Here is a 26018-nt window from a genome sequence, read left to right on the forward strand (position 1 = left end):
GGATCGGAAAATGAATTTCAAGCTTGTAGTAACTGTAGGTTTCTCATTTTCTTTGTTCTTAAAATTGGAAAATAATGAATGCACAGGATCTGGGTTAACGTTACAAATGGATATGGCCTCATTAAGCCCTGATGTACATGTATAGAATGTGGAATGAATACTGGATAACTACACCAACATTATCAGGCCTGATGGAATGGCCTTTAAATAGTCTTTTGTTTCCCATGATATTTTTGCTTTTTGATATCTAATGTAGCTCAAACATGTAGATCTGCCTGTATGATAACTTTATATTTCTTCTTTTGGAAAAAAACCCATAAAGCAATATAGAGCTGTTTTTAACCACTAAATGCACTTCTGTAATATGTTATATACACCAGAGTATAGGCAGTAGGATCGCTGACAGGCAAGGATATATCATTGGTGCAACCTGTCCAGGTGCCCATGAGGTAAGCTGGCCCAAAGCTGGTGGGATTGTGCATTATGATGAGTTATTGGACTGAAAAGGGCCCATATACCGTTCTTGTACAGGGCCCAGTTCTACTCACTGACAGAGATAATTTGTCTCTATTCACAAGACGCATGAATGGAAAGCAATGAGTGTATCATGTCCATGCTGCCAGCTGTATAGGTGAATATGCTGCGTGCATTACTGAAAGAGGACCGTGAACAGGTCAAAAGTGTCCCATTTTTGTCCCTTATTTACACCCACTGCTCCACCGAGTATTATTGGTTTTATAGTAAATTCTGACATACAGCTTCAGAGATATGGGCCTTTTAATGCTACTTGTTATGGTTTTTACTAAGGGGTGTGGCACATGGGATTCTCTGGGGTGTGGCTCACAGGATTCTCTGGGGCGTGGCTCATGGGATTCTCTGGGGCGTGGCTCACAGGATTCTCTGGGGAGTGCCTCACAGGATTCTCTGGGGTGTGGCTCACAGGATTCTCTGGGGTGTGGCTCATGGGATTCTCTGGGGAGTGGCTCACAGGATTCTCTGGGGAGTGCCTCACAGGATTCTCTGGGGTGTGGCTCACAGGATTCTCTGGGGTGTGGCTCATGGGATTCTCTGGGGAGTGGCTCACAGGATTCTCTGGGGTGTGGCTCATGGGATTCTCTGGGGCGTGGCTCATGGGATTCTCTGGGGAGTGCCTCACAGGATTCTCTGGGGTGTGGCTCACAGGATTCTCTGGGGTGTGGCTCATGGGATTCTCTGGGGAGTGGCTCACAGGATTCTCTGGGGAGTGGCTCACAGGATTCTCTGGGGCGTGGCTCATGGGATTCTCTGGGGCGTGGCTCATGGGATTCTCTGGGGAGTGCCTCACAGGATTCTCTGGGGTGTGGCTCACTAAATCCAGCGTGTTTCTAACATCCCAAGTCTCTTAGATAGACGGCCACCCCTAATGTTAATCTTGAGGGCATCAATTCCCCTCACTCTTAATAATGTAGCATCACAATTGTGATGTGCCTTGAAATGTCTCGGCAGGGTCTTGAGCGTGGTTGTATCCATGTGGCCGGCGGCCGCCTGTATCCCCAGCACATGTTCCCTAACGCGGACCTTTAACTGTCGGGTCGTAAGACCAACATAAATTAGTCCGCAGGGACACGTGGCGTAGTAGATGACATACCTAGTGGTACAGGTGATACATTGTCTAATTGAAAAAGTCTGTGTACCACTGGAATTAGAGAATGAATCACTTTTGTCTATATTGGGACAGGCGACACACCGACCACACGGAAAACAACCCACACTTGGTGTAAACCCATCTAAGAAAGTTTTTGGGGGCCGTCCCTCATGATGACTACGGACTAACTGGTCCCTCAAATTGGCGGCTCGTCTAAATGTAATAGATGGTCTATTAGGGATGAATTTTTTAATTATCGGGTCGACTTGTAAAATAGGCCAAGCCTTGTCCAAGGCTTTCCTAATCTGATTGGCCTTAGAATTATATGTGGTAATAAACCTAGTATTATTACTATCATTGATCCTACTGGATTGTCCATATTGATTGCCGTATAATAAGTCATGGCGTGTAGTATGCCTGGCCCTTTGATATGCCCTTTTGAGGGATCTACCACTATACCCTCGTGCTCTGAAACGCATCCTCAGTTCCTCAGCCCTTATCTCAAAGTCACTCTCGGTGGAGCAGATGCGCCGCAAGCGAAGGAACTGCCCCACCAGAATAGATCGTATCATATGCTGAGGATGACCTGAGGATGCGTGTAAGAGAGTATTGGTAGATGTCGGCTTTCGGAAAATATCAGTGCAGAGAATACCGCTGGGGTCCCTCCTAATCGTCACATCCAGGAAATCAATAGATGTATCACTCCAAACCAATGTCAAATGAATATTTTGATCGTTGCTATTCAAGTAAGTGACATACTGCGCAAGGTCGACAGATGTGCCCTGCCAGATGAAGAAGATATCATCAATGTACCGCGTCCATAAAAGGACGCGGTCAATTGATCCCTGTTCGCCAGACAGGAGGAGGTCCCTCTCCCACAGCCCCAGAAAGAGACCGGCATAGGAGGGCGCAAAGGCCGCTCCCATGGCGGTCCCCTGGAGCTGTAGGTAGAAGGACCCCTGGAGTTACAGGCAGACATGGACATTCTGCTGCAGGGTCTCCTAAAATGACAGCTTCAGTTCTCCGTAGAACTTTCTGAGCACCAAATGTCATCTCCTAACTTAATAATTTGAAAATCTACCTTCACTGAACACATTTTACCTGTGAATTGAGAATTTTGAGAATAAATGATCAGTTCAGAAGCAGAGAAAAGTGTATTTCTCTAATAAGATATATTATGTTTCATGTTTTCACGTGTACTGTGGATGTATGAAGCAAACATTAAAGTGGCTGTTACTCTTTAAGTTACAGAATGCCAGGGACTTGGCCCTAAACCACTCCGAACATTAGGTAGTGGGGCAATTAACCAGCCTTGTCTGATCTCAGTCCTTTTGCTTGTGGACTGGGTGGTGAGAAGTGCAGAACTCAGGTCTCCAGTGGAACTACACGGGTATTGGTGGAACAAGGAACTGCCAAAACCATGATAGGGGCCTATTTAAGTCTTTGTTGTGGGCCTCTGTCTTTGCTATACAGTACTAGGGCAAGCATTTTGTTTTTCCTGGTAATTGTCATATCATTTATTTCATTTACATGCCACTATTATTTTTCATAGCACTGACAATATCAGCACTGTCCCCATTGGGACTCACAATCTAAGCTCCCTATCAGTATGTTTCTGAAGTGTGGCAAGAAATCAGATTACCCAGAAGAAATCTATGCAAACTCCTTGCCGATGTTGTACTTGAGGCAAATCCTACTAGGACAACCCCTTCTTGAACTCAATGTTTGGCCCTGAGAAAGTAAAAAAACCTATACTTTCGTCCCGTGCTGGCGCCATCCCAGCGGTGTCCGCACTCGCGGTCCCGGAGCTCTGGTGCAGTGTTGTGACATGTGGTGCCCAGTCAACGCTGGCATCACTGTCTCCGCCTTTGTACGGATTGAACATGAAGAAGTCAGGGATCAGCTGCAGCCCGGACTTCCGCTTCATGTTCAATCCGTACGAAGGGAGAGGACACCACATGTTACAACACCGCCCAAGAGCTCCGGGACCGCGAGTGCTGACACCGCACGGGAGGTGAGTATAGGTTTTTTATTTTATCGGAGCCAAACATTTAGATCAAGTACGGTAAGTGTTATCCCAGTAGGGGACAACCCCTTTGAACCCAGGACAGAAGCAATGCAAATCAACAGTGCTAACCACTGAGCCACCGTGCTGCCCAAATGGGAATAGAACCAAAGATGTTTGTTCAGTGAAGACAAATTGGCTTAGTCCGTCGTCTATGATGGCTCCTTGAACAGCATGAATAGCAGTTAACAGAACAACATGGCTATCATCTATTTGACAGATAATCACACTTTTTTAACATGTAAAATGACATTTTATATAAAGAGAATTATATTTTCTTCTCACTTCATCTTCTTCATACAGTTTGCCTAAGCTGGAGGTCACCTTCAGGTTCAGGAATTATTACCTGCCAGTGGCACACGTAAAGATGTCTGCCAGCCAAGTAATAAGTACAATTTGGAATGTCACCGCAATATTTTATTTATTGGCTGAAGTTCTGACCATTCATTCTATCTACATGGCCGCTTGATCTATAAGAATCCTGGGGAAGGGGTGCAGGGCTCTCACCTCTACTGGATTCTATGTCTGGGAGGTGAATTGGAAGATTTGAAATTGTTAATTATTATGCATTTTATGACTTCTTAGATGCTTTCTAGCACTTCACATTAATTTTGGCCACATTAGAATTAGCTAAACTGTATCTTATTGAATGACACATGGACAAATACATTGGCTGAAAAGCTTAATTTACTGCTCCATTGGATTCCAACTTTTATATTAACAGCAGGTGAAATAAGTGTTGAACACGTCACCAGTTTTCTAAGGAAATATATTTCTAAAGGTGCTATTGACATGAAATTCTCACCAGATGTCGTTAACAACCCATCCTTTCCACACAGGCAAATAATCAAAACCATAGATGTCCATAAATTAATTTATGTGTGATAATGAGTAATGACCCAGGGAAGAAGTATTGAACACGCTTACTGAAATTTAATTAATACTTTGTACAAAAGCCGTTGCTGGTAAAGACAGCTTCAAGATGCCTCCTGCATGGAGAAACTAGTCACATGCATTGCTAAGGTGTGATTGTGGTCCATTTTTCCACACAAACACTCTTCAAATCCTGAAAGTTTTGTGGGCTCCTACAATGAACTCTGAGCTTTAGTTCCTTACTATTGGATTCGGGTCAGATGATTGGTGGGCCATTCTAGCAGCTTTATTTTCTTTCTCTGAAACCAATTTAGAGTTTCCTTGGCTGTGAGTTTGGGATCATTGTCTGCTGAAATGTCCACACTCGTTTCATCTTCATCATCCTAGTAGTTGACAGCAGATTTTCATCAACAATGTCTCGGGACGTTTGTATTTTCATCCTTTCTTCGATCATATGAAGTTTGCCAGTGCCATACACTGAAAAACAGCCCAAGCCATGATGTACCCATATAGTGATTTTGGGGTGATATGTAGTGTTCTTTGGCCTCCAAATATTGTGTGTATTATGGCATCTAAAGAGGTCAGTTCTGGTCTCATTGGACAATACTACGTTCTCTCAGTATTTCAGAGGCATGTCTAAATGTTAATGAGAAAAATTTAAAGATGTTTGAATATGTTTTTTGTTCAGCAATAGAGTCTTGCGTGGTGTGCATACAGGTCATGGAGGTTGAGTGCATTACTTATAGTTTTCTTTGAAACATTTGTACCTGCTGATTGCAGGTTTTTCTTTAGCTCTCCACAGGTGGTCCTTGGCTCTTGGAGTACTCTTCTGATAATTCTTTTCATTCATCTGTCTGAAATCTTGCAGGGAGCACTTTGTCGTGGTCGGTTTATGGTGAAATTGTGTTTTTCCACGTCCTGATTATGACTCCTATAGTGCGCACTGGAACCTTCAGTAGGCAATCTTCTGCAACCAATGTCGTCAGTGTGTTTTGCAACACTAAGGATGCGAAAGCCTTGAGACAGCTCGCTGGTTTTATCCATCATGAGATGTTTCTTGTGTGGCTCCTTGGTAATGAGACACGTATTAATAGGCTATCAGTTGAAACAGCTGATATTATTTTTCACTTAGTGGCAGAATTGCTTTATAATTACTGATAGATTTCAGCTGGTGTCTTTACTTTCCATGGCTTTTTCACTTCTTTTCTTCAGGTGTTCAACACTTTTTCCCTGTGTTATTTCTCAATATTACACATAACTTAATTAATGGACATGTATGGTTTGATTCCTTTCCCATGTGGATTAGGGATGGGTTGTTGCAGACATCTGGTGAGAATTTCATTTCAATAGCACCTTTAGGCCGGTTTCACACGTCAGTGGCTCCGGTACGTGAGGTGACAGTTTCCTCACGTACCGGAGACACTGACACACGTAGACCCATAAAAATCAATGCATCTGTTCAGATGTCATTGATTTTTTGCGGACCGTGTCTCCGTGTGCCAAACACGGAGACATGTCAGTGTTCGTGGGAGCGCACGTATTACATGGACCCATTAAAGTCAATGGGTCCGTGTAAAACACGGACCTCACACGGACGTTCTCCGTCTGGGGTCCGTGTGCGTGCAGGAGACAGCGCTACAGTAAGCGCTGTCCCCCCCACTGGTGCTGAAGCCGCGATTCATATGTTCCCTGCAGCAGCGTTTGCTGCAGAGAAAATATGAATAATAGTGTTTAAAATAAAGATCTATGTGTCCGCCGCCCCCCCACCACCTGTACCCCCCCCCTGTTCAGAAAATACTCACCCACTCCCACGTTGGCTGTCGCTCCTTCCTCTCTGCCCCGCGCCTCCTACTGTATGCGGTCACGTGGGGCCGCTCATTTACAATCATGAATAGTCGGCTCCGCCCCTATGGGAGGTGGAGCGACATATTCATGACTGTAAATGATCGGCCCCACGTGACCGCATACAGGAGAAGATGGGGCCAGACCAGGAAGGAGCGACAGCCAACGAGGGAGCGGGTGAGTATTTTCTGAACAGCGGGGGGGGGGGCGCACAGGGGGTGGGGGGGCAGCGGACACATAGATCTTTATTTTAAACACTATTATTCATATTTTCTCTGCAGCAAACGCTGCTGCAGGGAACATATGAATCGCGGCTTCAGCACGATGCAGGGTACCACACGCGTGGGTACCACACGCTCCGTGTGGTACCCACTCGCCATACGGGCGGCACACGTGTGCCGCACCGCACGTATGGCCTACGTGAGTTCCCAGGCACACGGACACGGATAACTCCGGTACCGATTTTTTCCGGTACCGGAATTATCTGGACGTGTGGGACAGCCCTTAGAGATATATTTACTTGGAAAATTGGTGACATGTTCAATACTTATTTCACCCACTGTAATTGTGTGCTGTAATTTCTACCGGAACAAAAATTAAAAGCAAACATCAATCTTAAACATTTGCTTTGAAAACATTATTTTTTTTCCAGAGTAAATAGGATGTTAACCTTCCTAAAAGCAATGCTTATTGGCTTTTAGTGTAAAGGTAGGCTGTATTAACCAGTCTTTGGCTGTAATGTAGTGGCCCTAATGTCTATTCGTCTGATATTTAAAATTCAGGGACCCAAGAGGTAACATTTTTACCTGTCTATCGATATTGTGTGATATAATACATGTTGCATTGGAGTTTTACTGCAACCATTTATACCACCCTTCATCTGAAATAAGCTGTTTATTCTACTTATATAAAGGTGCATTAATGGGATATTGAAGTTGATAGATGATGGCCCAACAATAATAATGGCAACAACCTTTATGATCAACAATTACCATGGATCAGCTAAAAACCCTGCCAGTCAGGTGATTTAAAGGGAATCAGTGCACAGCTTTTTGCTATTTACCTTAATCAGTATAATGTAGAGGCAGAGACCCTGATTTCCGGGATGTGTCACTTGCTCAGCAGCTTGCTGTAGTTTCAATACAATCTGTGTTTTATCAGCAGGAGGTTATCACTGCTGGACTAGTTGGCACGTGCAAGGTAGTCAAGCTAATCAGTTTAACCTCACCCACACCAGTGATTGGCACATTGTCCTGTAGTGTTAAAGCATAATCAAACTTTATTTATTATTTTAAAATAATTTTGCCCCACCTGAAAGGCTATGAAACTTTGCAAATCACTTTACTACAGGATTTGTCTTAATCCCTGTAAAAAAAATGCATGTTATGGTTTTCAAATCCTTGCTTTCCTCCAGTCTATTTACTGACCTTTAGCTGCATTGATATCAGAATGTACTCCTTTAGTGCAGATGATGGCAGTGAAAGGGCCACCTCATCACCAGTGACTCATTACCTTTGTGGATAATCATGCTAAGGGTTCGCTCACACTGGGGTATAACATGGCCGAGTGCTATGAGATGTTTTATTGGACAGCGCTCTGCCAATGTTACACTATAGGGCAGTGCAGATCTGCATTTTTTCTTTTTTCCTATGCTATTTTGGCAAGGGAAAACGATCACAGCATGTTGCGGGTGCATCCGATTATTACAAGTCTATGGGTGCATATGAGACATCAGACTGCACTTGTATGTCATCCAAGTGCAGTCTGACATCAGTGGACACAGAGAATGGAAAAGATGGAGAAATGAAGTTTTCCATAGGTGGACTCCTAAAGACTAGGAAGAAAAAGCTGTGACATATAGATTGTATACAGCATGTAGCGGTTACACTAACACTTCCTAGTATCTTTTCGGCATTAACCACCTATTTATTGTTATGGCACATACTATTATCGGTGTTTTTGCCCAGGAGTTCTTGTTCATCTGCTGAATTCTCTAAATGTATACTGCGAAATCCTAGAGATCTCCTCTGATAAAGGGGCTTTGTGGTTGAAACAGTTAATTACGATGATTTCAGAAATTAGTTGATGGAGATATTTTGATGCTTTATTGTAGTAATTGCAATTAATTTAGGCTAGCATGTTCTATTTAAAGCTACATGCATACATTTCTTCACTTCACACATTCCTGCTTTAATTGTTGTCTCCATTGACACAGAGGTTAACCAAATTGTTCTCATGAATTATTCATGGCTCGCGCTGATTATTATGGCATAATTTTTTCCACTAAAATACAGACCAACTGGAGCTGAAATATATGCTCTTAGCAGTTTCTGACAGACTCATTTGGAAATGTTCCTGCATGTTTTCCAGATTTTTTGCTCTAATAATCACAATCTTATGGTGAATCACATATTTATGGATGATCCATACATCAGATGATGTATTGCTGTAGAAAGCTATGTAGGATGTCAGTCTGAAGAGTCATTTGAGAGTAACATGTAAATGTCCACCTGACGTATATAATGTGAGCTCATCCTGTGAGTTACCATAGATTTCATGCAAATGTGTTATATAAATAGAGATGGGAATTGGCAAGAAATCCACAACAGGAAGAAATAAAGAAAAGGAAAGAAAAGGTACAACTTTGTCCAAAATGAAACAAAATGTATATAGGCAGATTTACAAAATTACGGCAATTCTCATTAAATATAACTAAGATGATTTTTTTTTCCAAGGATCATCCCAACAGATGTAACTGCAAGGATTTATGCCTTCTTGGGGTTTAATGGATAACGCAAAAACGTATTTTGTTTTCAAAGTAACATTTAGGGACATGTAAGATTTTTACTTCTTTTATACAATATTTAGCAAAGGGGTTACTAAACAAAGCAACTTCCTTAAATGGTTATTATCAAGCAATATTTCCCCCTGCCTTGTTCCTGCAAAAACAAATATTGAGAATAGACTCACTGTTCTGAAGCATGGCCACTTTGCTGTCGTCTGCTCTACTCTGCGATTTGGGCATTTCTATGACCTTCCATACAGGAAACTACAGTCTTTTCTGATGGCCTTGGCAATGCGCAGAATGCCATAACTGATGGCACGTGCTTTCCTAGCAGAATGTGCCTGAGAAGAAGCTTTGCTCCCTTAGTGAATGTTAATTGACTTGATAAAACTGCCACATGTAAACAAATGGGAGCAAAAGTGGAGAGATCTGTTTTTAAAAATATAAATCTTGGTGATGAAGAACCCCTTAAAAAGAAATGTGTCACGAAGTTATTGCCACCTAATTTGGAGCAGCATAATAAAGAGACAGAGACCCTGATTCAGTGGCGTCACTTGAGTTTCAAAATTTAGACCTTCCCTGTGCACGTTGGTCAAATTTATGGGCCCTTGTAAAATTTTAAATCTTAAAGACATATGTGTTCACCATTCCCCCTTCATTATGCAGTAATGTCCCCCATCCTGGGCACCTTCCTGGTATATATATCCCCCATGCTGTTATATATGTGCCCCATCCTGGTAAATGTCCCCCATCCTGGGCCCCTTCCTGGTATATACAGCTCTGGGAAAAATTAAGAGACCACTGCAAAATGTTCAGTTTGTCTGATTTTTCTCTTCATAGGTATATTTTTGAGTAAAATGTAAATTGTCCTCTTATTCTGTAAACTTCTGACAACATGTCTCCAAAGTTCCAAGCAATACATTTTGTATTTTTTTTCTGAAAAGGAGAGGTGGTCAAAATTTTAAAAAAAAACCAGGGCTTTCAGACCTCAAGTAATACAAAGAAAACAAGTTCATAATCATTTGGAAACAACAATACTAATGTTTAACTCAGGAAGAGTTCAGAAATCAATATTTGGTGGAATAACCATGATTTTTTTTAATCAAGTACTTTTTATTAAGGCATATATGAAAAATGTACTACAGTCTGACACAAACTTCAGACAGATACCAAAATTACAAAGCAGATTGATACATTTTCATTTTACATGAACTAGTTCCTTTACCCAGTACCTCACCCCACCTCTCCCTCCCCTCCTCCCCAACAAGCCCCATCCCAATATCCTTTATTATCAAACTGGTACATCTCCTCTTGATAAATTTATACACCGCTTAACAAAAGCTCAGCTGCACAAGTACAAGTTCTGCAGAGGTAATTAACCGACTCCCAAACTACTCGGCAACAGCTCAACAGACGCCACACCCGGACAATCCATCCATCCGCCCTACACATTTTCAAATTTTGTATGTTGACCTCTCTTAATGTAAATATTCCTTTCCATGAGGACAATAAAGTTTATTTTATTCCCAAACTGTTTCCTGACTGGTGGTTTTTCATCTAACCAATGCATCGCAATAAGCTTCCTAGCAGCATATAGCAGTCTTGCAATAGCCAGCTTCCCACATTCATCCGTAGCAATATCATCCATACATCCCAGGAGGCAAGTCAGCGGGTTACGTACCATATTTACCCCATCACTTCTTGAATCAGATTGAGCACTTTCACCCAAAAGGGCTGAAGGCGAGAACACGACCAGGAAAAACGGAGATTTTTTATCACAGCTTTCATGCGTCTTGGCATGCTTTGCAACAGTCTTTCACACTGCTTCTGGCACAAACATGTAAGCAGGTCTTCTTTGTTGATGGCTTGTGACTATCCATCATCCTCTTGGTTACATTCCAAAGGTTTTCAATGGGGTTCAGGTCTGGAGATTGGGCTGCCCATGACAGGGTTTGGAAGTGGTGGTCTCTTAATTTTTGCCAGAGCTGTATATGTTCACCATCCTGGGCTCTTCCTGTTATATGTCCCTCATCTTGGGCCCCTTCCTTTTTTATATATCCCCCATCCTGTTATATATGTCCCCCATCCTGGGCTCCTTCCTGGTATATATGTTCCCCCATCTTGTAATATATGCCCCACAACTTGGGCCCCTTCCTAGTATATATGTCCCCCATTCTGCCTCTTCTCACCTTTCTCCTCTCCACCAACATGGGGTGTCCTGTCCTGTACCTGGCGCAGTGGCTGGCAGCTAACCTTAGCATGCCTGCTATGGCAGTTTGTGACCTCACTACCATGTGACACCAGTGCCTGGCACGCTGACGTCAGCTGCCAGCCTCTGATTGACTGGCGGTGTGTATTGCAGCACAGGAAGCTGGAGGATCCCTGCTTTGCATTACACTTCAACTGAAATTACGTCCTTTATCTGTAATAGAAAAACAGTGATGTAATTTTATTAAAACTACAACCAGCAGCCCGGTAAGTGATTGCTGGAACATGGTCTCTACCCCTACAGCATGCTACTCCAAGATAGGGTAGCAAAAACCTTGCAACAGATTCCCTTTAAGAGCTACCACAGGCGTAAGTGGCTGAGTAATTTATCTCTGAGCTCCAAATCTCCCTATAATAAAACTCATTTAAAGGAGCCTTTTTCATTGTACATGGTACAAAAATACGACACAATCCGTTATTAGTCTTTGGTGATTGACATCACCTATTCTATGAAAAAGTCATCATTGATGTCATACATTGGTAATTTGCCACTTTTCTTAGAAATATAACTGAAAGTTTTTGCATGTGTTATGTAACACCAAGTTAATATTTTATTTTAAATGGTAGAAGTTTTGACAGCCTGGCTGTTGTGAAAAGCATTACTGTAACACTTAATCCTTGCCGGTATGCTGAAGGAATCTAAATGAAATGTACATAATGTATCTGACTTACACAATCACTGGTTATAAATAATTTCATGCTATATACTTTCCATTTTGTGCTTGAAGACACAGAAATCCTTTAATACAGGCAATGCCTGTTCTAAATCCATAAACCTTTTCCTTTTCAAAGAAGAAAAATTCACTAATCTTCTTTAGACTTCCCAGAGAACGGTGCCTTGTCAATAGGTGTGCTTAGTTTTAAGTTAGAGTTTTCTCACAATGTGAACTTTGTATGTTTCTACAATACAAAGAAATGCTTGAGTTGTTTCTATCGCGCTATAGTCATTTAGTAGAATTTAAGTGGGTATGTATAAAGCTATTGGGCCCTTGTATAAGCCAAGGGGTTACTTGTAGCTTCTTCAGGGTCCATTATCTTTTTTAATCATTCTTTGCCTAATGGGCTACAGTAACCTTTATTTAGGTGACATATATGTCCATTAGTCTTTCCTAAATTCTTCCCCAAGGCAGCCTCTACTAGTTCCCTGACAACCTCCTCTCACCAACTTCCAATACTTTCTCCCGCTCTTCAGTAGAAAACTTCTCTTGTGCCTCCTCTAATCTCTGGGATACCCTTTTACTATACAATTAAAATGAATTTTAAAACATATTCTATCTCTTTTGATAAGCTTAAAACTTGGCCTAAAGTGTTCGTCAACTGATATATCAATGCCATCTCCACCTGACGTATCTAGAGCTGGTTACTCTTTTTTCCTCTCTTATCTATTCCCTACAGCAAAGCTCCTACCAAAAAATATTTATTTAGAGCACAATTCATCACTTCTGGGGTTAATGTTTTAGGTTTTCTAGCTTTTTTTTCAGCAACATTGGGCATGCCTGATTTCCTTGAAGTGCCTAGCCAACAGTGACTTTCCATCTGTAGAGAGGCTGAAGGAGGAGCAAGGCTTCTCTTCTGTGAGCTCTCAGGTGTCGATCCCCCGCTGAGTAAACATTGCGATATCACATCAGTTTAATATCCCTGGAAACATCTCAAAGTTTCTAACCTGCGGAACCGTCAGATGAGATGCAGATTTTATTAAAACAATAAAGTCTAGTGCTGTAGATTTCTTAATATGTTGAGGGACAATTATTCTGCACTTTGCTTTTAGTCAGTAATGAAAATGTGCAATTTATTTGTTTATGTCTGGGTGGCATGTGGTAATTGAAGAAGCTCCATTAACGGAGCTCAAAATGCAAGATATTTATTAAAATGACTTGTGAGCAGCATTTCAGGTATTGCTTCATAAAATCACATTAAAAAGCCAAAACATAACAAACTACTCCCAAACATATAATTATATGGCATTAGCACAAACACAACGATAAGTGTTCAGTTTATGGAAATCATAAGTTGCCATTTAGTCTGTAATTTCCATTATGAAAATTTAGATAAATGAAAATTACTTATGGCCCTCATATACATTTAGCTAGCTGATCGTTCGGCCGACACTTATCTCCTCTGACTCTCCTGGGCCCAGAAACACTCAGGAGAGTTGCCAACTTGACCTGTTACTTTTTCAGGACAGCTTATCGAAAAAATCATGGACAGACAATAATTATTTGTTTTATAGACCGTGCCAAAAAAGTGCTCTATTTTTATAGACTGTCCTGTAATGTCTGGATGGTTTGCAACCCTAACACTGAGCTAGGCCGAATGCTCCTGGGCTTTGTGTAAGAGAGTTGCTGCAGGACTTGTCTATCAGAGGCTTATCAACAGGAAGAACAAAAGGATCGGCCATTGGAAATCCAACACAGATGATGTTGGGGGACAAAAGGACTTTGGAGGTCGCCCTGCACATTAGACTGTCAAACAATCCAGCCGATATTAGCTGGAATTAGTCTAATTTGTATGGGGCCTTTATTTTGGCACCTAGTAAGATGACTATGTTGACCAGCTATCAAGATATTCATCTTACTAGGTGCCAATACTGTACCAAAAATACCAAATGCATAGCCTTTTTGTAATTCTTGTGTGTTGTGACATATTATATTACTCATTTTTTTCCATGTCAAATATACAGTATATCATACTGAGTCTCTTGATATAGCATTTCAATAAAGATTATGGAGATCAACAATAAGTAGTGTATTCTTCAGCAGAAAAATGTCATGTAACCCACTTGGATTTGGATTCTTTAACATCTTTTTTAATAAGTAAATTAATTTGAATTAAGAGTTTATATTAAATTATGTTTTTAAAAAGGTTAGGAAATCCTAATCCCACTTGAGGTATCTGCATTAGGTGGTTCAGCCAGCATTGTGTTTTGCTTCTCTGTGATTTAGTTCTCTCTCTTCTATGTGTGCAATGGTGATTTCTAATGGATGGTATTGTGTGCATACATCTGTGGGAGAGATACAGCTGAGATTTCCCCCTTCCTTCTTAACATGCATTAGGGAATTCTGACATAAGCATTCGTTCACCATGACCATGCAGGATTATTTACTAGTGTATCCTCACCCATCCCCTGCAGACTGTGAGCCCTCGCGGGCAGGGTCCTCCCTCCTTATGTACCTGTGTGCCTTGTTTTTTGCTCATGTTTAATGTATTTGTCTATATTTGCCCCCTTTTCACATGTAAAGCGCCATGGAATAAATGGCGCTATAAAAATGTATAATAATAAATAATAATAATAATTTACTGTACAGGTTTTTAGACAGCTCATGATAATCGCTGTTTGGGGCCTTTACAAAGAGCGGTGGTGAAATATTTGATAGTGTGAACATTAGGTAAGTAAATATGCTCCCACATACAGACTAGAAATTGTCCAAGCCTTCTGGTGTAGGCGAAATCTATTAACAGTCTAATGTGTATCACCGGCTCCCGACTCACTGATGATGTCAGGGTAGAGGAGGATCTGGCCTGTTGAGTTTTAATTGCTGATCCTTTATTTCTCTGTAGAGATAAGCCGTTTCTAGAGGGGTCAGGCAGCATCTCCCTCATAGAAAGCGTAGAGCTTGGTCAAGCATTACTGTGTATGAAGCAGCTAGGAGACACATTGTAGTTGTTGGCCGAATGATTATTCTGCTCAAAGCTATCTAATGAGTATGCTGGCCCAAACTTTGGAGGTGGGTGTCTTTCTTCTTGAAGAAGGCTGCATGGGTCAATTTGGAAAGTATGTAAACTTTTAGTTAATTTCTAGATGTTTTAGGCCTTTTCATTCTGATCAGATTTGTTGGTGTCCAGGTCCTAAGACACCCCCCACCAATTGCTCAAAAGACCTCTTTAAAGTGTGCAGCTCAGAGGACTACAGATGGAATAAAAAGGCTTAGACTTTTTACTGTGGGCTCCTGACTCCTGACTTCTAAGAGTTATTTTGAGCTCAGGACATGGACCCTCACCGATCAGCTCAGAATAAATGAGTCTAAAACATATAAAAAAATTAACAAAATGTTTACTATCGGGCTATAGGCCTATATTTTACACTCATTCTCATTTTATTATTTTATTTTTTATTTGTGTGATGATTTACTGTAAAGGGATGTATAGAAAATAATAGAAACGAATATGAAATAAAAATGTGTTACAAAGATAAAATATGGATCCTCGTTGCTTCTGAGACCGTCATCCCTACATATACACACTTTCTGACAGTGGTAAAGAAATGGGCAAAGATTTGTATAATGAGCTCTCATCTTATTTTCCATACCATTTTTTTTCCATTTTAAACACTTTTGTGATATAGTCCTAATGTTCCCAATTACATTTTGCCTGTGGACAACAGAAATTTAAGATGGTCGTAAGTCAGTGCTTTCCTACAATCAATTTTCTATGGTAGACTGATTAAAATATCAGCTTAATTTTGATAAACAGCACAATTTATTATTTGAGAGGACATTTGTAAATACCTCTAGGTCCCGTAGGTCTAAACACTGTGAAATGAAATTGAAAATCCAAAAACCTAACCAGATTTTTCCCACTTGTAAGTGGAGATGTATTTGTGAACCTCTCAGCAAGGTTGGAAATTACTCAGCCATAATTTAATTTAAATAGAAGCCTATCACTTTACCCCAAAATAAGCAAAAATAATATTGATTTTACAGCGCTGTAAGTCATTACAATTTGTCAGCTTTTATGTTGTAATTAAATTGCCTCAGGGAAACCTAGTGTAGTTTTTCAATTTCGGAAGCTGGTAAAGGTAGTGTATCTTGCCAACTTCCGTATCTAATTAGCTATAAATTGTTTTTTATAGCTAATCTGTTACTGCTCCTTCTTAAAAAGAAAGATTGTTTGTTTATTAATCTCTTACTTTCCAAAAACCGAGGGCACCACAATTTATACCGGAAAATTCTGAGCTTTTTTTTTACAGTTCGCTCAATTTATTATATTTTCTAATAAGGACTCTACTATGTGTCTTCCCAGCATATTGTTCATTCTGCATCAGGGAAATATATATATAGGTTGGTTTTTTTTCTATTCTTCTGTATAACTCTCATAAATGGATGCAACATCCAACATATGAGCCATAACCAGATTGTGTGAAATAATAATTAATGACAATAATACTTTATTGCTATGCCGAATTAAGCCACTATACACTTTAAATAACTGTTGGACAAATGATAGTTTGGCCATTCATTTGACCACCGGTTATTTGGACAACTCTCCCATACACAGGAGTGCTCACTTGGCTGTGTTCTTTATGAGAGAGTCTGTGACAGACATTTATTGGTGGCGCCTTAGAGAATAAATGGATGACCAGAAGATGTTGAGGGAGATAAAGAGCCAACATGTTTGAAAATCAAACTTGTTGGCTCTTAAACGTCCTCAACATCTTCTGTCTAGGAAGAGTCAGTGAGTCCCCTTACACATTATACTGTCGATATCAGTGGGTTCAGCCAATATTAGCCTAATGTGTATGGGGCGGCCTCTAGGTATTTCTGGGAAACGGTCTTCGTCGCCTTCTTATTTGAATTGTCTACAAATGTATAGTGGTATGGGGTTGTAACATCTAAATGTAACTGTTTTCTTGATACCTTTTCTTTTGGCCTCTACCAAGCCTGGCATACACCATCACAGCAAGTAATGATCAATTCAGTAAAACCGCACCACTGAGACATATTGATAAATTATTGTTAGCCTAATGTGTATGGGTGGGCCTCCAGATGTTTCTGAGAAACCGTCTTCATCGCCTCCTTATTTGTATTGTCTAGAAATGTATAGTGGTATGGCGTTTTAACATCTAAATGGGACTGTTTTTGTGATACCTTTTCTTTTGGTCTTTACCAAGCCAGGCGTACACCATCACAGCAGGTAATGATCAATTCAATACAACCACACCACTGAGGCATATTGGCAAATCATGCTTCATCGGGAACCATATGTACAGATATATACAACTTGAAGGTACCTTGTACATTATACATCCATAAATGCCTTATTACTGATCCATACAAAGCGGAGATGTAATCTGGAAAGCCTAACTAAATAATAATAATAAATAAATAAAGTGCACGGTGGCTCAGTGGTTAGCACTGCAGCCTTGCAGCGCTGGGGTCCTGGGTTCAAATCCCACCAAGGACAAGATCTGCAAAGAGGTTGTATGTTCTCCCCGTGTTTCTGTGGGTTTCCTCCCACACTCCAAAGACATACTGATAGGGATTCCAGTTTGTGAACCCCAATTGGGACAGTGCCAATAATATCTGTAAAGCGCTGTGGAATTAATGGTGCTATATAAATGAGTAAAATAAATAAATTAAAAAAAAAATACATTCACCAAAAATCTAATTTGTATTAGGACAAGCTGTGTCATCTATCAACGTAGAAACAAAGGGTGGAATGGTTGAATTTTAACGTGTCTGATCCTTTGTTTCCTAGAGGAACTAGCCACGATGTGCACTCTTTATATTGAAATAGCTCACACATTCATGGATAGTGATACAGATGATGGATATTAGCTTAATGGTTGTTCATCTGACAGCTGTCTAAGTAAATGGCTAATTTTAATCTAAATCTAGCTATGCATGTTAAAAATCAGTGCCAAATTACTTAACCATAACTGGGTAAGCTCCATCAATAGGTAAGAATGCATTGTGCACTGAAGACAGGGAATCAAGATTTAATGTAGTCTGAGAAACCACTGCTGAGACAAGTATGCCGCCTATGAAGGAAACATACTTAGATACTTATTTAATAAAGTTCAAAAAATTAGAAACGGATCCATCAGGTCTAACCTAAAATCCTCTAATATTGATCCAGAGGAAGCCAAACCCCACTATGAGATGAATCCCAATTGTCTCAATTAAGGGGAAAGTGTATAAATCAATGACACATCCCTAGAAATCTAGTAGAGAAGCCCAGTGTGTGATGATGGCAAAACCTTATTTCCTTCTATAATGTAGACGTAAAGTATTCGCCCTTGTCATAATTACAGGCTTAGGTATAAAAGATGATTAAAAAGATCTCTATTGTCCATTCATATAGTTTGACATTGCAATTAGTTAGCCCCATGCTGTCATTTTTTTCAAACTGGTTAACCTGTTTGACAATCTGCCGTAGCTCTGTGGTGCACACATTACCTTAGGTGTCTTGGTCGCCCTTCTCTGTACCCATTCCAGTTCAGCTGTATTCTTATATACTGGAGCCCAAAGTTGAACCCAATATTCCATAGCACTATCAATCAGAGTACAAAATGTTTGGGAAATGTCATATTGACATCGACATATTGGACAGATTCTTATAAAATTCCATTCAGTGATATCTGTTGGAGTAAAAATGTAGAATTTCACTGAAGCCATTGAGTCTGTACCATTATTTAAATACGATAAAAATTATGATGATATAGAACTCAACCTTCAAAAAGATACATCCATAAATATAAAAACAGGATAACATTATGTGATGTATGACAGAAAGTAGAAGAGGTTATTATGTAAGGTATAAATCACTCCGAGGTCCATCAGGAGGTGTCACAAAGGGCTTTATTTCATATGTTGAAAATATTATGTTGAACAATCATTTCTTTTTCGTTTCCTTGAGACATCTTCATTGCTTCTACATAAAATGCATAATTTCAACTACTTCAGTTTAATTTAAGTGTTTAATTTTTATTGTTAACCATGAAAAAGGCAAGATAAGCTCTTCACAGGGCCATGGATTAGGAGTATAATAAAACATGATTCTGGAAGAAATATTATACTTTTATTAATAATAATAATCAAGCTCAGGAGTGATCATCTTCTCCCTGCGAGCTTTCATAGGAGACATCTTCTCATTCTGAAATACATCTTTTTTATGGTCATTTCTGCAGTATCTTACAGATTAAATTCCTTACTGAACAGGCAAGTCATCCAATGTATTACTTTATATCCTAACATCAGGCAAACTGCAATTATAGGATGGCAGATATAATAGGTGAAATTTCCGCTGCATTGAGCAATGGGTTGAAGGTTTTTATATTTCATTTCTATTTTAAAGCATAAAATTATATTGTTTTTTTTCAAGGCTTAAATATAACAGGACAATTTTGTCATCTGCTAGAAAGGAATTGGATGTTTATTTTTCTTGGTTACTTGGTTACTTTGAACTGTATTGAAAGAGTTAATGTCCAAATTATTTTAGAATATTTTCTTGGGGACACCGGCACTTGGAACTATAATGTTTGTGACTTACATTAAAAATGTACTAACCCTTTATGTGTTTAAAAATGTTTTTGTTTTTTCAAAGTCAAGAACCAGTCAGCAGGTTTTTAGATCCCAAACTAACGTCATCAATGTAAAGTTCCCATAGTGTTGGTCATCTGCATACCTTCTCTGTGACCTTCTCCCCAGTCTGAGATCTCACGCTAACGCCATCATTCCCAGGGGCAACGCATGCGCAGATCAATAGTCTGGCTCTTGAACTTCATCAATACTTTACTGCATATGTGACACTCCCGGAAATGATCGCCCTTGTGTAGGATCTTGGACAGATCACAGAGAAGAGTGACCTAAAAATAAAGGTGGCTCACTTGGAAAGAATTCAATGAAATAAAAAGACTGCATCCAAATCAGGTGAAAACAACTTCAAGGTTCCATTTATTCTGCCATAGATGCGAAGTTTTGTCCAGCCATAGGTAATTTTAAGCATACTTGAAAAAGACCTATGTCTGGTCGAAACGTCACATCTATGGCAGAATAAATGGAACCTTGAAGTTTTTTTCCCCTGATTTGGATGCTGTCACTTTCTTTTAGAGATGAGTGACCTGTTACTCACTGTCAGGAGGCCACAGTGGGGAAAAAAGAGAGTTTGGAGAGCTGTAAGTGCAGAGCCAAGTCCGCTGTGATTGTGGCTTATTTGCATGAAAATCCAATGGATTTTTATAAAACAGACCCATGGGCTTAAAAAACAAAGGTATGGATGTCATCAACATTATAGGGACTTTTCATTGATATTTGTTTGGAGGCTAAGAACACGCTGACAAGTTCCCTTTAATATTAATAAAAATATGTCAAATATTTTTTTCTTCCTTTTTAAAGTGGTCATATGAAATTGGCAAGAAGATTCTGCCTTTTTTCCTCCAGAAACAGCATTCTTTTTCATGGGCTGCTATTGCAGATCAACTCAGTTGATTTGAATGGGAATGAGCTGCAATACTGGTCATGGCCTATGAACAACAGTGTATCCCTTCTGAAAGGTATATACTATTTGTGTGTAGCAAATAATGTTACTTAGATTTGATCTTTTATTTTCACAGGCGGCTTCATCTGCCTTAAGCAGCTTGGGTCATGTCTACACTGCAATTGGCGACTACCCTAATGCACTGGCAAGCCACAAGCAATGCGTTCTCCTGGCTAAACAATCCAAAGATGAACTGTCTGAAGCACGAGAACTTGGGAACATGGGCGCTGTCTACATCGCAATGGGGGACTTTGAAAATGCAGTTCATTGCCATGAACAACATTTAAAGATTGCAAAGGACCTTGGCAACAAAAGAGAAGAGGCGCGGGCATATAGTAACCTTGGCAGTGCCTTTCACTACAGGAGAAACTTTGACAAGGCAATGTCCTTCCACAACCATGTTCTAGAACTTGCGCAGGAATTATCTGAGAAGTCCATTGAGATGCGTGCTTATGCCGGCCTGGGTCATGCTGCGCGCTGCATGCAGGATTTGGAGAGGGCTAAACAGTATCATGAGCAACAACTGTCCATAGCTGAAAGTCTTAAGGACCGTGCAGCAGAGGGTAGAGCTTCTTCCAACTTAGGTAAGTGTAATTACTTGCAATGCATCTTTTTATTTCTTAGTATTCAACTAAAACAATTCTCAAGGTTTAAATGTTTTGTAATTGTAGGGTATATAATTGAGTTACAATGAGAATAAACAGACGTGTGTGCTATCGTTAGATTGACTTGTTCTTGTATAGATTTTGGCTTTCTCTTTTATACTTCGCTAACCATTTCCATATGGAAATTGAGTGGATGGGGACAACATACACTTACTGACCAGTTGGTAACGAGCTGCAGAGAATTTTATACAAATGATCATTGCGTAGGTATAGCTGATGTGAGATCACTGAGAGGTATAGGAAGGTGACAGCATTCAGTGTTTGGTATAGAAGTACCTATACACAATAGATGAATGTTGACACAATCCGCTGGACGCTGGTGTGTGAAAATGTGTCATAAAATTAGCTGTTGACTGAAATAGTGCTTGGTCTTCACCAATTTAAAGTTTATGGCCACCTAAAGAAATAGTAGGTGAATAATCTTATGATGGGTCTGGTGTGCGCAGAAGAAAAACTACTGAGGTTACAAATGGATCCAGAGATCCAGTTTTTCAAAAGTGTTAAGATTCTGGGGCTTAAGAGAAATACTCAAGAAGAAGAAGAACACAAGGCTTGTGGTAGTAAGTGGCCATGGTTTTAAATCTCCTGTTTGTCATTTTAACGGATACAGATTAAAGAATTATTGACTTTTATTTAACTTGGATGTGCCGTCTCTTCTGTCTTCCCCTTGGTAAATGGCCATGGGTCAAGGCCAAGGTTTGTTAGACTGGTGACTTGTACAGGAAAACAGCTGCAACAGTGCATCAAATGGCTGAATTGGAATCAGGACACAAAAGATTTCATCCTGTCTTCCTACAGTACAAAGCTGGATAATAAAAGGTATAGAGATTCTAAAATGTCCCTCAAAGTGACAAGTAGATGGTCACCACTAATATACATAGTCACTGATATATCTATTCCCATTACATCACAGGAGTAAAGAAAACCTCTGTAGAGAGACTAGGCGTCTCTTTCCAGTTTCACCCGTACTACCTTGTTAATATGCCCCAAAATCTGCAATTCTAACACTGTGGTCATCTTTTTCTCAAAACTCTTGGGTGCTGAAAGACTGATGCCATGTCACTAATGCACAGCTTTATCAGACAGATGTACGGCTGTGCTGGTCATGAAAGGTTTTAAGCATTGTCAACTACTTACTGCGATATCTGTTACTAGGCAATTGCCCTGAAGACTAGATAAGTAGACAGTATATCTGGGGGGCACACCTGGCAGCCAGGAGACCACATGGGTCCCACAACTCTATTCTCTGTGGCCCCAACCATCTGGTCACAGACGTGCTTTACTGATGACTGCTCACATATATTGCTCATGTCAGAGAGAGGGGGAGTGGTGCGTAAATGTTAGCAGGGATGGTAAGTATTTTTTGCACACGGTTTGGCCATTTTTTTCCCCCATATATACACAGAATAAGACTTTCCCTCTTTTGTGGAGTGCCATACAGTGGTCAGATGTGGTAGCCATACATGATTGCTCTTCATTATAGTTTTATCTAGTTTTACTTACATTAAAGGGATTGTCCAGGACTAAGATATTAATGACCTATTCATAGGGAAGGTCATCAATATCATATTGGTGGGAGTTCAACACCCGGCACCCTCAGCAGATGCTTTCAGCTCCCATGATGGCTGGTAGTAGACCATGTGTAGTTCGGGGACAACACAGCACTGTACACTGTTTATTGCCTATTCTTGGGTACTGCAGCTCAGCTCCAAAGTATATGTTAGCAGTATGTAACTCCTGGATAACCCTTGTAGTAACGATGAGAGCTGCGTTTATGAGTTCTTCCTTCTTCCAGAACATACAGGAGAGAAAGTGACCTCACATTTTTCCCATTGAAGTTCTGGAATCCTATCTCCATAGCATTTACTATGCATATGTCATAAATATCTCAGATGGTAATATCCCCATTAGTCTGATTGCAACCTTTGGGATTAGTTCAAGTGTGACAATGTGGCCCTCAGAGCAGAAGAGGCTATACATCCCTGCAATGTATGCTATTGAAGAGGGACAGATACAATAAAAACATGTTGACACTATGTTGGCACAACTGTAACGTGACCCTTTGGTGTTGAGAGGCTACAGATACCACGGTCTTAGTGTAGGAACAATGTATGTGCTAGTCACCGAGAGCAGAAAGTACTAGGGAACGCTTCCTACAAACCATTCCAACGGTCTTCACAGATTCTAATAATAATAATAATAATTTTATTTATATAGCGCCAACATATTCCGCAGCACTTAAAAAATTATTTTCTACATTTATTGACTTTTTCTGAGTCATACCGACTCTCTCAGCACGGAAAGAACATATTGCTGACGCTATGCAATTCACAGGTTTCATTATAATATTTGCACAACTGGATGAGTCTCGAATATCTAATTTTCACCATCTATTTTTTATGCATGGGCTTAGCAAACGTTATAAATGAGACTCCTATTAAATTGAATTCAAGTGTGCTACATATTATTTGGTTCCGCCACATGCTATTGATCAAATAATGCTGTGGAATTCATGAAATTTAATAATAAACGTGTCTAGGAATATTAGTAGCGCACAGATATTTTTTATTAACATCAGTCCTTGCTTCTCCGTTAGACCAAGACTGTTTGGCTGCCTATAATTCCAGTGAGGTTTGGAAGAACTGTGTATTTTTGTATCTGTGTGTGTCTGTCTGTTCTATAATTTGGGTGAATGAATATCCCACATTCTAACATACTTTTGTAAAATGTTTTGTATTTTATTAAATTCATATTTTTATACGTTTATTTGATTAAAGCATTGGTTACAATATGTCCTTTCTGACGCTTGTGGGGGAGGCTATTGTTAGCAGCAATTTAAAGAGGTTTTCCCCGTTGATCTGCAGAACAAGGGGCCAGTAAAACTAGGCAGATCAAGTTCTTCTTCTTAAGTGTAATCTCACTAGGTTTTTGCCTAGTTGCAGTGATGCATCATTTTCTGGGCTACTTGCTGTAGTTTTTATGATCTCCTGCTGATTTTATCACCAGAGGACTAATAACCTGCTGCCATTTAGTCATCCATATTCATGAGCACCATATAACCCGCCCCCACTTCCGATTGGCAGCTGTCTGCCTATGCACAGTGTACACAGAAAGCTGCCAATCAGTGAAGGGGGCGGGGTTTTACAGAGCTCAGCGTACACAGATCTGCAGCAGGTAATGCAGTGATTTTATCAAAACTGCAGCACCCTGTAAGTGCTACATCGCAGGAATCAGGGTCTCTGCCCATACATCATGCTTCTCTCACATGGGGAAGCAAAAACCTGGTGACAGATTCCCTTTATGATTGACAATTAAGTATTGGAATGAACCCACCAAAACTAGTGCATGAAGTAATTTGTGATTTTTGGTGTTTTTCTTTCTCTGCGTTCAGCTATTAGTTTGGTCAGTGTTGATCCTGTAAAAAATGTAATACAACCCTACGCCTTTAGTATTTAAACAGAAACTTATGGTCGCCCACTGACTGACCAGAGAGGCTCTTGTAGAGAGCAATCAAGGCTAATTCAAAGGACATTGTTAAGGAGGAGCTGTCAAATCCTTGATTTTAATGAAAGTAGCCACTTCAGTTAAATTGTCTTATAATTGAAGAAAATATTAAGGAACTTACTGCATATTCTTCAAATCTAGTGCCGTGCCAGAAATGGTAATTATTATTTTGATGATGCGGTCACCACCATGCATATTTATGAGCTCAGCTCTTCTTCTGTCAACCTATGTCTGTATGAGAGGTCCTAACTAGTGTAAGAACATGAGCCATCGCAGAACACATTCAGGAAGGATCAGACAGATCATTTTCAGTCTTAAACTATAAGTTATCAAGTTAGCAATAATAAAGAAAAGAAAAAACGACAATCACAAGCCCCAGGTAATAGTCAAAATACCCAAAAAATATTATTAGAAAATACAGGATAAGAGGGGAAGTGGAGAGCATACACACTTGGAAAAAACAGGGACACACAAGACAGGGGTGTGGGCATATTAGTGTTCAATATAGCACATAGTGAATGATGATTATACACACAGTAGGTTAAACTCCTAAACAAAGCCCAACTCTATGGTAATGCAAGAACAAGTAGTTATCAAGACATATAATTATAGCTATGTATATACAAAAGGTGAAAGTAAGCTTTTGCATTACCTAATAATGAAACCAGATGGATGCAGGGGCTCCTGAATTAATGTGCATCCGCCTCGACGCGCGTTTCGGACCAGCCTTCGCCAGGGGATGGATGTAGATAAGTGGAGGGGAGAAGTTTTAAAAGAGGATTCACACCAATGAGGTTGTGGCAATAAGTCTATGCCAACAAGCATATGACTCTGACTTAGACATCCAAGAGCTTATGGTTACTCTTGTAGACAATGAAGAAACATGTGCTAGCTGATGCTCCATTCAAATCTTCTTGGAGGTGATTTTGCAGCCGGGGGAGAATGGGAGACATCTTACCTGTTCTGGAGAAGTGGGTTACCAGCAGTGGGTAAATAGGGAAGCCATCAAGGTGGTAAACTACTGGCTCAATCAGTACTTACACTTGGAGGCTCCTGAAAGTCAAGTATTTTTAACGGCAATAGTAGTCCTATTTAAAATGAATACTGCTTCTATGCCAGGACACCCAGCACTACAAA

At 40.1% G+C, this 26018-nt stretch overlaps 1 protein-coding gene across 3 annotated transcripts in view; it reads left to right on the forward strand.

Moving 5' to 3' along the window:
- TTC28 (tetratricopeptide repeat domain 28) overlaps positions 1-26018 on the forward strand; it is an 806054-nt gene that overhangs the window by 478667 nt on the left and 301369 nt on the right. For all 3 annotated transcript variants that reach the window (XM_077295116.1, XM_077295125.1, XM_077295135.1), the window contains one exon: positions 20789-21296. In XM_077295116.1, the coding sequence (XP_077151231.1) occupies positions 20789-21296 (508 nt within the window). The remainder of the gene's footprint in view (positions 1-20788; positions 21297-26018) is intronic.

Source organism: Ranitomeya variabilis, chromosome 1 (genome assembly GCF_051348905.1).
Source record: "Ranitomeya variabilis isolate aRanVar5 chromosome 1, aRanVar5.hap1, whole genome shotgun sequence".
Taxonomy (NCBI): Eukaryota; Metazoa; Chordata; class Amphibia; order Anura; family Dendrobatidae; genus Ranitomeya; species Ranitomeya variabilis.